Genomic DNA, 12,553 nt, shown 5'->3' with positions numbered 1-12,553 from the left:
TTGTTTACACATTTAGTCAAATGATAGGAAAATTCCATACCCAATGTACATCCATCTGGCTTGGGTTCTCTAAGCACCATATATGCCACCACACAAACAGAATACTACCAAAGTTATTACCACTGAGATTCCTCCTTGACAAATTCCTCTTAAGAGTTGTTAGAGAGGGAAATGCTTGACCTAACAAACTTGTATAGTTGTTCATGTTGAAACAAGAATAATTATATGTTGCAAGTGTCCCTGTTTGCAGTAATTACTAAGCTTAGATGTGACTTTTATAATAGCTGTCCTTAGATAAGTTTTTCAATGTTTCCACCTATCTACCACTCCACCTGTATTTCTTTTTTCTTTTTTTCTTTTTTTTTTTGGCCAGTCCTGGGGCTTGAACTCAGGGCCTGAGCACTGTCCCTGGCTTCTTTTTGCTCAAGGCTAGCACTCTGCCACTTGAACCACAGCGCCACTTCTGGCCATTTTCTGTATATGTGGTGCTGGGGAATTGAGCCCAGGGCTTCATGTATATGAGGCAAGCACTCTTGCCACTAGGCCATATTCCCAGCCCTCCACCTGTATTTCTAATCCAATATTTACATATGATGCTTTTCATCTTTTGTGTAGCTGATATTGGGTATTTATAAATTTTCTGTAAAATATTCAGAAGAAATTACTCTAAACCTTCCTATTCTTGAAATTTTTACTTCTTTGAAATCATTATCATCCAATATTATGAGCATAGGACATAAAATCACCCATCAAGAGAAAATTCTGGAATGTATACAGGTTTGAAATAATGCAATTTAATATAATTTAAATGACAGAAGGAAAGAATAATCAGCTACTTCTTACTGATTAGTGGAAGGAGAAGGTACAACAAGATATTTTTATTTATACATTTGATTTAGCAATTCCCTAGCTCATATCTATTCCTTCACTTCTGGACTCTTGGCTTAGGAAGTGGGAAACTATTGTAATTGTCACAGAAAAATTGGAAACATCATCAAGAAAAGTTACTGGATTTTTGCTTTCTGTTTAGAATGTTTAAACCTGAGGAAACCGTTTGGGGATTTATTTCCATGGCGGAACACTTGCATAGTACACATAAGGCCCTGGATTCTGTTTCCAGCACGTGGTGACAAAGACCAAACTAAAACATAAACCTAAAGGAAACCCAAAAGTAAGTATATGTGATGCCTCTGTACCTAGCTTCCTGTACCAGAGCTAATGATGCCAGATTTCTTATCTTAGAGCACGCAGGAACACTTCTGTCTTATTCTGCCTAATTAAAGGAAAGCGCCAGAACAAACAAAACAAAACAGAAAATAAAACACCTGAGAAAACTGAAAATGGCTAAAGACCCTGTTCTCCTACATTACTCTCCCACCTAAAGAACTGTGTAGCCAGGTAAGACTGGGACATGGTCTTCACACAAAACTTCCTGAGTCTTATTTGTGTCTGGTTCTAGAACTGGGGAACAGAAATAGAACTTGAGGAAGATGACTAATGTATGTCTGCTTCCCCTTCTCCAATGCCAACACACGCTAGTCATGTCTCCTCTCAACAACCCTGCTTCCACAGAGCAAGAATGGAAGCACAGCGCATGTCCACTAGAGAAACTTGAACTCCTGCAAGCACAAGCAACACCCTGAATAAACATTCTGAGCAGCTCTTTTGACCAGTCTCTGTAAGTGGAGCTGGGTCATCCATGAGTCAAGTTGAAGATGAATGAAATCACTTAAGAGAAACATCTTTAGAGCTGTGGATCCTAACTGTAAGTGATTTGTATCTTAGGAGGCATTTGGTGATTTCTGGAAGTGTTTCTGGTTGTCTTAACTGACGTGGTGGGCCAGGGATGCCACTAAATAGCTTACAAAATACAGCTCTTCATCACAAGAATGTCTCAGTGGAAATTTTGTTCCAGCACCTCCTGTGTTTCCCTGCTATGAGAATCTTCATGGTCCTAACTATCCGATGACTGTTTCCCACCTACTCATCTCACCACTTTCCCGTCCCTAAGGATGGAGTGCACTTCAAGAATACTCCTGATTTTCCTGCCCTCTGTGGCTTTCTAGACACACTCTTCTTCCTCCTCTCATCTGGGCCAGCAGGGAGGTTGGCAGAGGAAATGCTAGGTTCCTTCAAGACTTAAATGGAATGTCATCTGGTTAAGAGCTACCTCATACCTCTTATTCAACAAAGTTCCTAATAAAGAGGAGGTTAAGGACAGAGGTAGTAAGTAGCAGGGCTGGGGGTAATTTAAAGAACTCATCTTAAATTAAATTTTTATTTTTTTAAGGGAACATTGGTGGGGTACTATTAATGCTATAGAAACAGAGGGTTAGATGCCTAACTGATACTAGGGAGTGGACTGAGGAGCTTAAGGTCTGAAATCTGAAGAGAAAGAGTAGATTAGGTAGTGGTCACCCTTCCAGCCCCTTGATATCTGCTTTAGCTCATTCCAGAAGGAAAGAGGAGGACAGGGAAGTAGAGAGCTTCTCAGCAAAGTTGACTTCTGCTTTGGTAATCTCAACTCCCTGCCCCATTTAAGGAATTCCAGATAAAAAAGTTTAAAACAGCTGGTGCCCAGACCATCATTCAAGAGAAGGGAACTCACTGTAGGGTTCCACAGAACTCCTAGCTCAGTTACAGAGTACCCAGGGCTTTGGTTGAGCTCCTCTGGCCAATGGATAGTCATGTGATCAGTCTTACTGCCTTGACCCCATCTCCTGGAGGGGCGATAGCTAGAGGAACTACATGGAGTCCAGCCCCCACACATTTTGAAGCAATGTTAGGCAGATAGGGAAGAGGCTCCCTTGGGTCCCTGTTTCTAGAAGGGATCTGATGGGAGCAGCATTTCTTCCGGGCTGGACACAGAGTGGGAGCTTGAAGATAGCCGAACCATTCCCATGGGAGCTATAAGCCCGTAGAATTGCTCCACGGCCTGTCTCCATTTCCTTTGCATCTCATCTGCTCCTGAACTGCACCTGTCATGGCAAGTCCATCTACCGCCCCTATCTCCCCAGAGCCGATGGGAGTCAGGTGGACAAAATTCATTGGTTCCCAATCATGGTTCAGTCAGTCTGGCTTATCTTCTTCAGATAGGGTTTCTCTACCACACAGAAGCCTGATTTATGCCACAATTCACTCATATTCCCTGATGGTTTCAGCTTCACTTGCCGGAGGCCCCAGAGGGCAACTGCTCTGGTGCCCCGGCCACCCACTCCTCATTCTTCTCAGATTAAAGGCACCCTGGGTTCATTCGGCTGGATGGGTGTGGAGATGGTGAACTCCTCAGGCTAAGCAATGAAAGCCAGGGTCTCAGACTCCAAAAGATAAACAGGGCCAGAGAGAAGGATGGGCAGGCAGGAACAAGGCTGTCTTCCTTAGATTTAGAACCCTGCTCTTCCCCGGATATCAAGTGTCCAGCCATGTCTGAGGAGTGGGGGCCTCCGGCCCGTCGGAATGGTTCCTGGTCTGCGGGATGGGGCGGTACAGAGCCAGGGCGAATTTCTTAAAGTATGGCCTATGCACTGGAGGATTCCAGTGGTGTATCTCCTTTAAAGAACAACTTATAGATTATCAAAGTGAATACCAGGACCTACAATATTTGTTGGAAGAAGATGGGTGAAGTCAAAAGGATAAGAGCAGACAAATGGAGAGAGGAAGTGTGTAGTCCTACTTAATATTCATCGTACATATGTGGAACTAGGAAATCTGGAGGATTTTTAATAGAGTTAAAAGAGATGGAGATAATGATGAAAGAGGAGACATTGATCAAGACGCATTGTATTCACAAGCTGATATATTGAATGGAAAAACCTTTAAACAACTAATTAAGAATAATAGGGCTGGGGATATAGCCTAGTGGCAAGAGTGCCTGCCTCGGATACACGAGGCCCTAGGTTCGATTCCCCAGCACCACATATACAGAAAACGGCCAGAAGCGGCGCTGTGGCTCAAGTGGCAGAGTGCTAGCCTTGAGCGGGAAGAAGCCAGGGACAGTGCTCAGGCCCTGAGTCCAAGGCCCAGGACTGGCCAAAAAAAAAAAAAGGAATAATAAAAATGAGTAATCACTTTGAGAATCACAAAATTTACATAGGCAATCTTGACCTGGACTTTCTAAACGTTTTATGTTGTTATCTAAGCCAAACGTAGGAAACGATGCACAAGACACACCCCGTATAAGATTTCATCCACATCACCTATAATTTAAGGTGAAATCCTGTCTTAAGATTTTCTATTCTGTGTTGAAAGGGGTGACATAGAAGGAGATATATTGTATTCATAAATTGCTTTCTTAAATGGAAACTCCTTTTACAACCACTTAAAGATAAAATAATTTTTTAAATGAAAAGAGAATGTATTCTGATAATATCTCTGATTGATCAGCAAGTCAACATCTTATCATCTGTGAGAATGGAAACCTGTAGACATGCACTAAAATCAATTTCCTACAAGGGATTTGTAGAGATTAATTCAATATATATTGTCACAACTGATTAAAAGAGGACAACTTTTCTTAAATATGACACTTCAGATAGGGTGGATAATTTTATTTCCAATTTCCAATTAAGATATTAAAGTATTCCCAGATAGTAATTGGCCACTTTGGGTGGGCATCGGTCCATCATTGAAAGCTTCAAACACAAAACCTCAAAGAAATATTCTCTCTCTCTCTTTCCCTCCCTCCCTTCCTTCCTCCCTCCCTCCCCGTGTCTCACTCTCTGTGACTGTCCTCTTCTGTTTTCTCTCTTCTTCTTTCCCTTCCCCTATCCTCTCTTCTACCATTACTCACTATTTTTCTCTTTCTCTCTTTTTCCCTCTGTGTTTCTTTCCCAATGTAATGCCAAACTTGATATGCAGTTTTCACATTAAGAAACAGCACATCAATACCATGCGAGGAAACTGTGACTAACCATGAATATTTTCCACATGTATATAATAGTCACTAGATGACTAGCATATATCAAATATTAGTATGCATACATAAACAAAATTAAACAAGATACTGCCTTCCTAAATCCTGTCTTTTTACTTAAGAAATATAATAAAAACCTATTGAAATAAGAATGTAGAATATAAGGTTATTGAGGGGAAAGCCAGACCTGGTTAAGGGGCCAGGCTCAAGAATGAAACAGTTTTGTGCATGTAATAATATAAATTACAGGTTAAGCAGTACTTCTGGGGCTAGGCTTCCTTGAACATCCGAACATACAAATCAAACCCCCCCACCCCCCCCCCCCCCCGCATCCTTTGTCACATTGTCACAATGCTTTTTGGTTTTGTTTTTTGTGTTGGTTTTTGTTGTTTGTTTTTTTTTTTGCCAGTCCTAGGCCTTGGACTCAGGGCCTGAGCACTGTCCCTGGCTTCTTTGTGCTCAAGGCTAGCACTCTGCCACTTGAGTCACAGCACCACTTCTGGCCATTTTCTGTATATGTGGTGCTGGGGAATCGAACCCAGGGCTTCATGTATACAAGGCAAGCACTCTTGCCACTAGGCCATATTCCCAGCCCCAGTCACAATGCTTTTACTCATGCCATATATTAAAATGAGAAATTTCTTTTATTTCATGGGTCATGTCGTCTACACACAAAGTAATCTGAATGAAGAGAGGACACTCAACTGCCTTCTCCAGTTCTCTATTGCAGCTCAAATGCTCAGCACAGGGCCAACCATAAGATCATATAGCCATGTTGCAAACTGCAGATGTAGAAATAAAATAGTAAGTGAAAGCTTCACAGAAGAGGGAAAATTCATGTCAGGTTTCTACATTTAAATAGTGTTCATTAGCTGAATTAAATGGAGTAGATCATTTGTCAATGCAGGAACATGTCCATGAAAAGGCAGAGGTAGTGTTAAACAAGAATCATGTTTGAAGTTCTCTTACATAATTGTGATAATAATTCAACAATATCGTCCACCTGAGAGATATGGATTGGCTCTTTACATTGTGGTGGGAGCTGAGCAGGGAATGTGTGTTACCAATGAAATTTTTGTACATGTCAGTAAATGGCTCCTGATGGAATTTTCATACAACTTCCTAGATGTCGCAGTACCACCTAATGCAGCTGTTGTATCTACAAGAATAATTCATGAAGAATACATGTTTCTGTTAAGTGAATATCTAAATGAATATCTAGTCTCTAGTTTTTTTCCTTTATGGCCATATACTACCTTAGCACTACTGGGATAAAAGTCTAATAAATAACCAATATTGTTCCTCAGGGGAAATGCTGATCTTGTGGTCTAATAAAGATAAGTATGGCTGTAGCCTTTCAAAGAAATCATCTTTAGAAAAATCTATTAAATCAAAAGTGTGGGATATTCAAGGTAAGAGAGGATGTCAGCAAGGGATTTGGCAAGCCTCACATGGTATAGTCTAGCAGTGATGTAAAAAGTATATAGAAGTCAAACAACAATCATTTATAATGCATTCATGATAGAGCTTTGTGATATACTCATAGGATTTGCATTATATCATTTTTCACTTCAATCATATCTGACAGTTGAAAAAGATTTTCAGAGATCTATGCCCACAATAAACTCTTTAGTGTTTCTTGCATCTATTGTTGGAATAACAAACTATGAAAAGATATGAAGATGCAGGTTATTTTGGGGACTGAGTCTGTAGAGGAAAAAACTACTGTAAACTAGCAGGAGATTTGGTATCAATTCTTGGCTCAAATTTCAAAATGTATTATTAGTAATATTCATTGTATATATAGGTTTCATCATGGCATTTTACATACATGTATTGCACATTGATGAGACTAACTGCTTCTATTGCTATGACTTTTCCTCATTTCGTCTATGTTCCAATTCTCAGGGGCTTGTGTATGTAATTTTCATAAATTAAGTCAACTATTTAAACCTATGCGCATATAACTCATTAATTCAATTAATCTTTAAGCTTGGTCTGAAAAGTATTAATAATAATAAATATCTACTCTCATGGGAATGAGCAGAGAAATGAAATCCTTGTGGAATTGACTGTGCACATATTAGGGATAATCTGGGGGCTGAGGTTTTAAGTGAGTGGCAGAGCACCTTCCTAACAATTACTAGGTTCCGGCCACAGCACTACAAACAACAATGGCAATAGACACAACAAAACCACTCTGTATTGTCCATCCTTCTGTTTTCACTATGTACAGCACTCTGGAACATATGTGGCATATACTCCATAGTTCTTGATAAACAGATAAACAATCCTACACTTTTATCCCAATCACACATTACTTTCCTTGAAATATATCCCAGAGTTTGGATTCACTGCTTTCTATTCTTCTCAAACACACTGTCTATATCCTACAGCCAAGACTTTGTCAAACTGATCACTTCTACCTGGAATGCCCTCCACCAACTGCGAATTTCCATGTGTTCATATCTTTACCTAAAAGCTTTTGTTTTGCTCCCAAGTAAAAATAATGTCATCTTTCTTTGAACACTCAAGCTCTTTTATTTAGTTATTGTGTGATACTTGTAACAATCTTGTATTATGTAAATTGAAGAATGTGTTTTATTTCCTTATTAAGTTACATCCTCAGTGAATTCAGGACTTTTAATGGATTCATTGCTGCATTTAACAACGCCCACCACCATGTCCTAGAGAAAAGAGATGGGGAATATATGACAACGAGTCAAACAGAAGAGAGAAAGCATTATGAATTTCCTATGCAGTAGTTAAAAAACATAGGAAGGGCTCCAATTCTATATAAATCAGAGTATGGTTAATTGACAAAAATAAGGCTCCACTTTACTACTGAAAAATTGAGACACAACAGCACTTTGAACTCAATAGTCATATTAAAATATCTTGGGAGCTTATATATTTTAATTTAATGATTCAGTGGATATGAAGGGAATGTATATGATGTAAATTTGTTAAAAATTCAGCAACCTATATTAACTAAATCTCCATATGAAACTGAAAGCATCTCTATGATAATATTCTACTCAATGACCTTTTATATGTATCTTTTGGAAACTATCCTTAGACTTAATAACCCAACTTTCTCATTATCATTTATTTTGACCTCAAGACTAATTTTGCAGCCTGCAGAGGAAAACTTTTCCTGCTAATTAGTTCTTCTTGGTTTTATGCCAAGAGAAATGACAAATTTCACCTTGTTTAAGACGTCTCTTGATACTGGTTTAAGCCAACTGAAGAAACCATGTATAATTTTTAAGCTCATATTTTTTTCCTATGAGAAAGAAACCAATATTGTATCCAAATATTTTTATTTATTAACATCATTTAGCAATATATAAATTTGGATCAGGGTATTTCTTTTATAACAAAATGAAATATTGAGACAGAAAAATATTTTGAAACAAAATACTGATATTTCAAGAAATTAAATGAAGTCTTGTTTTCCTTATTTATTTCAAATGATAAGTTTATTACTAATGCCTATTTCTACTTCCTCTACTTAAGGAATATTTTAGTGTTGAGGTTAGTTTATTAATGGTTCTGCATTGTCAGTGGCACTTCTTCAGCCATTTGTTTATCCTTCCCAAGGAGATAAAAGGTGCAATAAGTAATATTGTTGTTTTGATTCCAACTTCTGCAGTTTCAATTTTTTTGGAGATGTTTCACTTTTTAGTCACTCATTTTGAGTAGTGACATTTTATTGGAGTATTGACAAGACATGGACTTTTTATTTCCACTGCAACCTTCCCACATGTCATGTTAGTGTTTGTTGGGCACTGGCTTATAGCTTTAAGAGGCTTTCCTAGGCCCGCCCCTTTTCCTGCCCTGGGGCCGTGGGGCTGCTAGCCCCACCTCCCGCCTCAGACCGGGTGTGTGCCAAGATGGCAGCGGGCAGAACCCAGGGGATGGTCCTATGGGACATGATGACCGTTCATAGAAGAAGTCCCGTGACGTCACTGTGATGGACAGCTCATAATCAGCCTATCGCCATGTCTAGCTAGCCACTCCAAATCCCTCCCCTTTCTGCCGCCATTACTGCTATATAAACCCCACCCTGAAAATAAAACCTTGGATTTTCCGAAGCACCTGGAGACCTGAGTCCTTATTTAAATGTAAGGGGGCTGGGTGGACGTTTTTCATGACTTACACACGTCCTCGCTTTTCACGCTAGGGCACGCTCCAGCCTTTCCCTGCAGGTCGGGAGAGAGCACACGAGGTCCAAGAGCCCTACAAGTGTTATCTTATAAGCATCTCCAATACAGTCATTTGTAGCTATTTCTCCTCCTACTGATGGTTAATCAAAGCAAATCCTTGAAAAAAAAGAAGCCAAATATCAGTTTTGTCACTAATTTATATATTTTATTTCTGCTGACTTTTCTTTGGAATTTCCCTGATTAAATTATTGAACTTACCTAAATGATACACAAATGTAACTGTAGTTAAAATCAACCAATGTCTAAAAAATGAGTATTCAGAACTGACCTGTACTACATATCATTTTGATATCTGTTTCAACTACATATTCAGGAGTGTGAATTTGGAAATGATCAGACAATCCGATATGACAGAATTTGGTGATCACAGTGAATCTGTAAACCATTAGCAGTATGCCATTAGTGATAGGTACTTCTGTCAGAATATCATGATTAAAGTACTTCAATAGTGCTGTTTCAACCAAAAGAAAAAGTCAAAATATTTGCAATGGCTGGAAAAGCTATATGCCCTGAGTCCCTCCTTACTTCTCTTTTTCTCCTCTCTTTTCCCATAAAATATGATGTTCCACCACACTATATTTTTTCCCTTAAGTTCCTCAGGCACCCTGCCAACTAACACACTATCAACTATTTCTTTTTCTTCATTTTAGACCATGGGAAGATTTTCCCATCGACTTTTTCGCATACTTGAAATCAAATCTCATGTCACCTCCTCACAAAGATCTACCCTGATCAGTGATGCAACTTTTTTATATAGCTTTTATTCTGTACATTTAAACAAAGTTCTTTGTCCCTAAAGCTGAGGTCTTAGAAATCAAGTTGTCTCTTTGAACACAGCTCTAACTCATAAAAACAATGCAGCCTATTATAACATGAGTGCTGAACTTAGCAAGCAGAGCTAGAGCTCAAGCTCATTCAAGTACTCATTTACTGTCTCAAACTGACCATCTTTGTCCAGAGCCAAACTGCACAGGCAAACATCTGTCAGCATTATCTCTCATCTAGTGCTTGAAATATCCTCTTTCACTTTACCTCATTTGTTGCCTGGATAGAAAAAATATAATTACTGAGTTAAGCCAACTGAAAAAAAAATAGTGTTGTTTTTTTTCTAGTCTGTAAGGGTTATTGTGGGGGGGCAGGGTGGAAAATGAACAACACCTGTGAAATAAAGGGAAAAAGTCTTTCTTTTTTAGAAGTTATTTCAGACATGTACAGATAGACATGAGTACAGCCCTCACTAACCCATGTGATTTGCAATGCACAGAAACTGGCTCTCCCAAATCTGGACATGAGTTCTTACACAGAGTGAAGATTGTTTTCCACAGTGATGTATGCAAGTGGCAAGAAGTTTCTACATCAACTACTGATGTAGTTTTGCTGACCTCTCAGTACATTCTCTGCTTCTCTGGATTGTCCTCCACTAATACAAGATTCATAATGAATCATGGTGCTAGGTGATAGTAAAGCACATACTAGTATCTAGAATGAATTGAAAAGTCCGAGTAAAACCCCACAATCCAGAGGTACATTATTTGCAGATGATATTGGAGCCATGAAACTTGTACAGAGTGAATAGAGAGTAAGAAGGAACTTTTTTACAGAGCCTTGAGAGTAACTACCATTTAGAAGTAACATAGAGGGAAGATGAACCATTAAACTGGGGACAGAACAGGAGAAGGAAGTAGGATATAACAAAATGACCAGGTCAAAGAGACATTTTAAAGCAATAATGGTCCAAAGAAACAAAAGCTGCTGAGGTCATGTTTTGTTGTAAATGTCATAGAATTATTAGCAGCTCTGACAAATTCTCCCATGAGACCACTTCTTTTCCATGAACAACCTGTTTCTACTCATGGTGTATAGTCTATAGCTTACCAGTTAATTTTCAACCCCCACTGTAGCCTTTTTTGCATTGCATCCCTAGAATGCAGCTTGGTAGTATCACCTGAGTGATACTGACTCTTTTGCCGTGTCTCAGTGTAAACATCTCTAGCTACATGAAATGAGCAGCACAGATTTCAAAATTTAGCCTCTTTCCTCAAACATTTTTTCCTAGAAATATTCAGACATCACTTCTAACATGGAGATGTTTGTTTGATGCTGTTGAGGCTTCATAGATATCTTTCTGAGCTATTTTCTAGTATTTTCTTATTTCATTGTCCCTTGTTACCAGCATTCTCCTATGAAAACATTTCAATAACAACATATAGCAACCAATATTTAGAATCGAATCCTCAGTTCTCTGTGCATTCCTTACATTTTCTATTTTATTCTTTTCTGAAGAAAAACCTGCTTTTTAGAGTTTACTCCATGCCTTTAAATCTACTTTATTTTTATGTAACCTTAAAGAGGTGACTGTCAGCTAAATTGCACTTTCCATTAAAAAAAATTAAGCAGCTTTTAGAAAGGAGCAAGATGACATATTTCAGCCTAGCCATTGCATTTACTGCAGAGTTTGTTTTAAAAGCTCACTGTAGAATTTTAAGACTGTATGTGTGACTTGTTCATGGGCCATTAGGGCACACTCTGCAAGCTTCAGCAAGGTGATTTTGTAAAAATCTGCAGAAGTTAATGAATCCAAGTTTCATTAAATTGTTAATTGAATTCAGTGAGAAACTATATGGTGTTACTCTCAACAATTACTGGAAACCACAGCACAGAAAACACTGGGACATTTGAAGGCCAAGGACATACAAGTCATCAAAGTTCATTCTTTTTGTTTTCACCTCTTGTTAACCTTGGCCGTTGTCCCCACAGGATTCTGAGGTACGCTTGTAAGCAGCATTTGTTGGGAAATTTCACTACAGTGAATTCCAAACGTTAAAAATGCAAGGCAAGTTTATAGATCAATATACTTCATACTGCTCTAGACCTTGACATAGTTTTGAATTCTTGATTGTGACTTCCACTTACCAGTTTAAATACCTTGAAAAGCATAATGTCTGAAGCACTTGGTTTCCAACTTGGCTTTTCCATACAGTTGAGATGGAAACACACATTTTCCATTAGGAGTAGTAATTTCCCCTTGCATGAAGAGGAAAGTGCCTAACTGCTTGTCTTGTGAGGGTCAAATGAAATCACATACTTTTAGGAAGAGACATTCCACCATAGGCCTGAGCATTGCTGCAAGTTCATACAGACTGTATCTAACTGCAAGGCTTATCGGTCTCTTGACACTAAGTTGTTTCTCTGGTTAGACACATAGGCAACTAAGTAGGTCAAGGCAACCACAGCAGGACTGCTGTATAAAAGCATACTCCCTGGGAAAAGGCACTGGCTTTGTTTGTTGCTACTTGAAACAACTTGTTTTTCAGCTCAAAATATCCTCCCTTGTCCTGAGCTTCTTCAGATATGGAACAAAGCAATTGACCATACACTTAGTATCTATTTGGCCCTATCATATTGCCTCACA

At 38.8% G+C, this 12,553-nt stretch overlaps 1 protein-coding gene across 1 annotated transcript; it reads right to left on the bottom strand.

Annotated features, from left to right (window-relative positions):
- Positions 1-2,836: 2,836 nt before the first annotated feature.
- Positions 2,837-3,143, bottom strand: LOC125344198 (CDC42 small effector protein 1-like). Its single transcript, XM_048336822.1, is given in 2 exon segments — positions 2,837-3,053; positions 3,056-3,143. Coding segments are annotated over 2 exon segments (234 nt in total). The 3' UTR covers positions 2,837-2,907.
- Positions 3,144-12,553: the final 9,410 nt, after the last annotated feature.

Source organism: Perognathus longimembris, chromosome 28, assembly GCF_023159225.1.
Source record: "Perognathus longimembris pacificus isolate PPM17 chromosome 28, ASM2315922v1, whole genome shotgun sequence".
Classification (NCBI taxonomy): Eukaryota; Metazoa; Chordata; class Mammalia; order Rodentia; family Heteromyidae; genus Perognathus; species Perognathus longimembris.
This window is presented reverse-complemented; position numbering and strand designations above follow the sequence as displayed.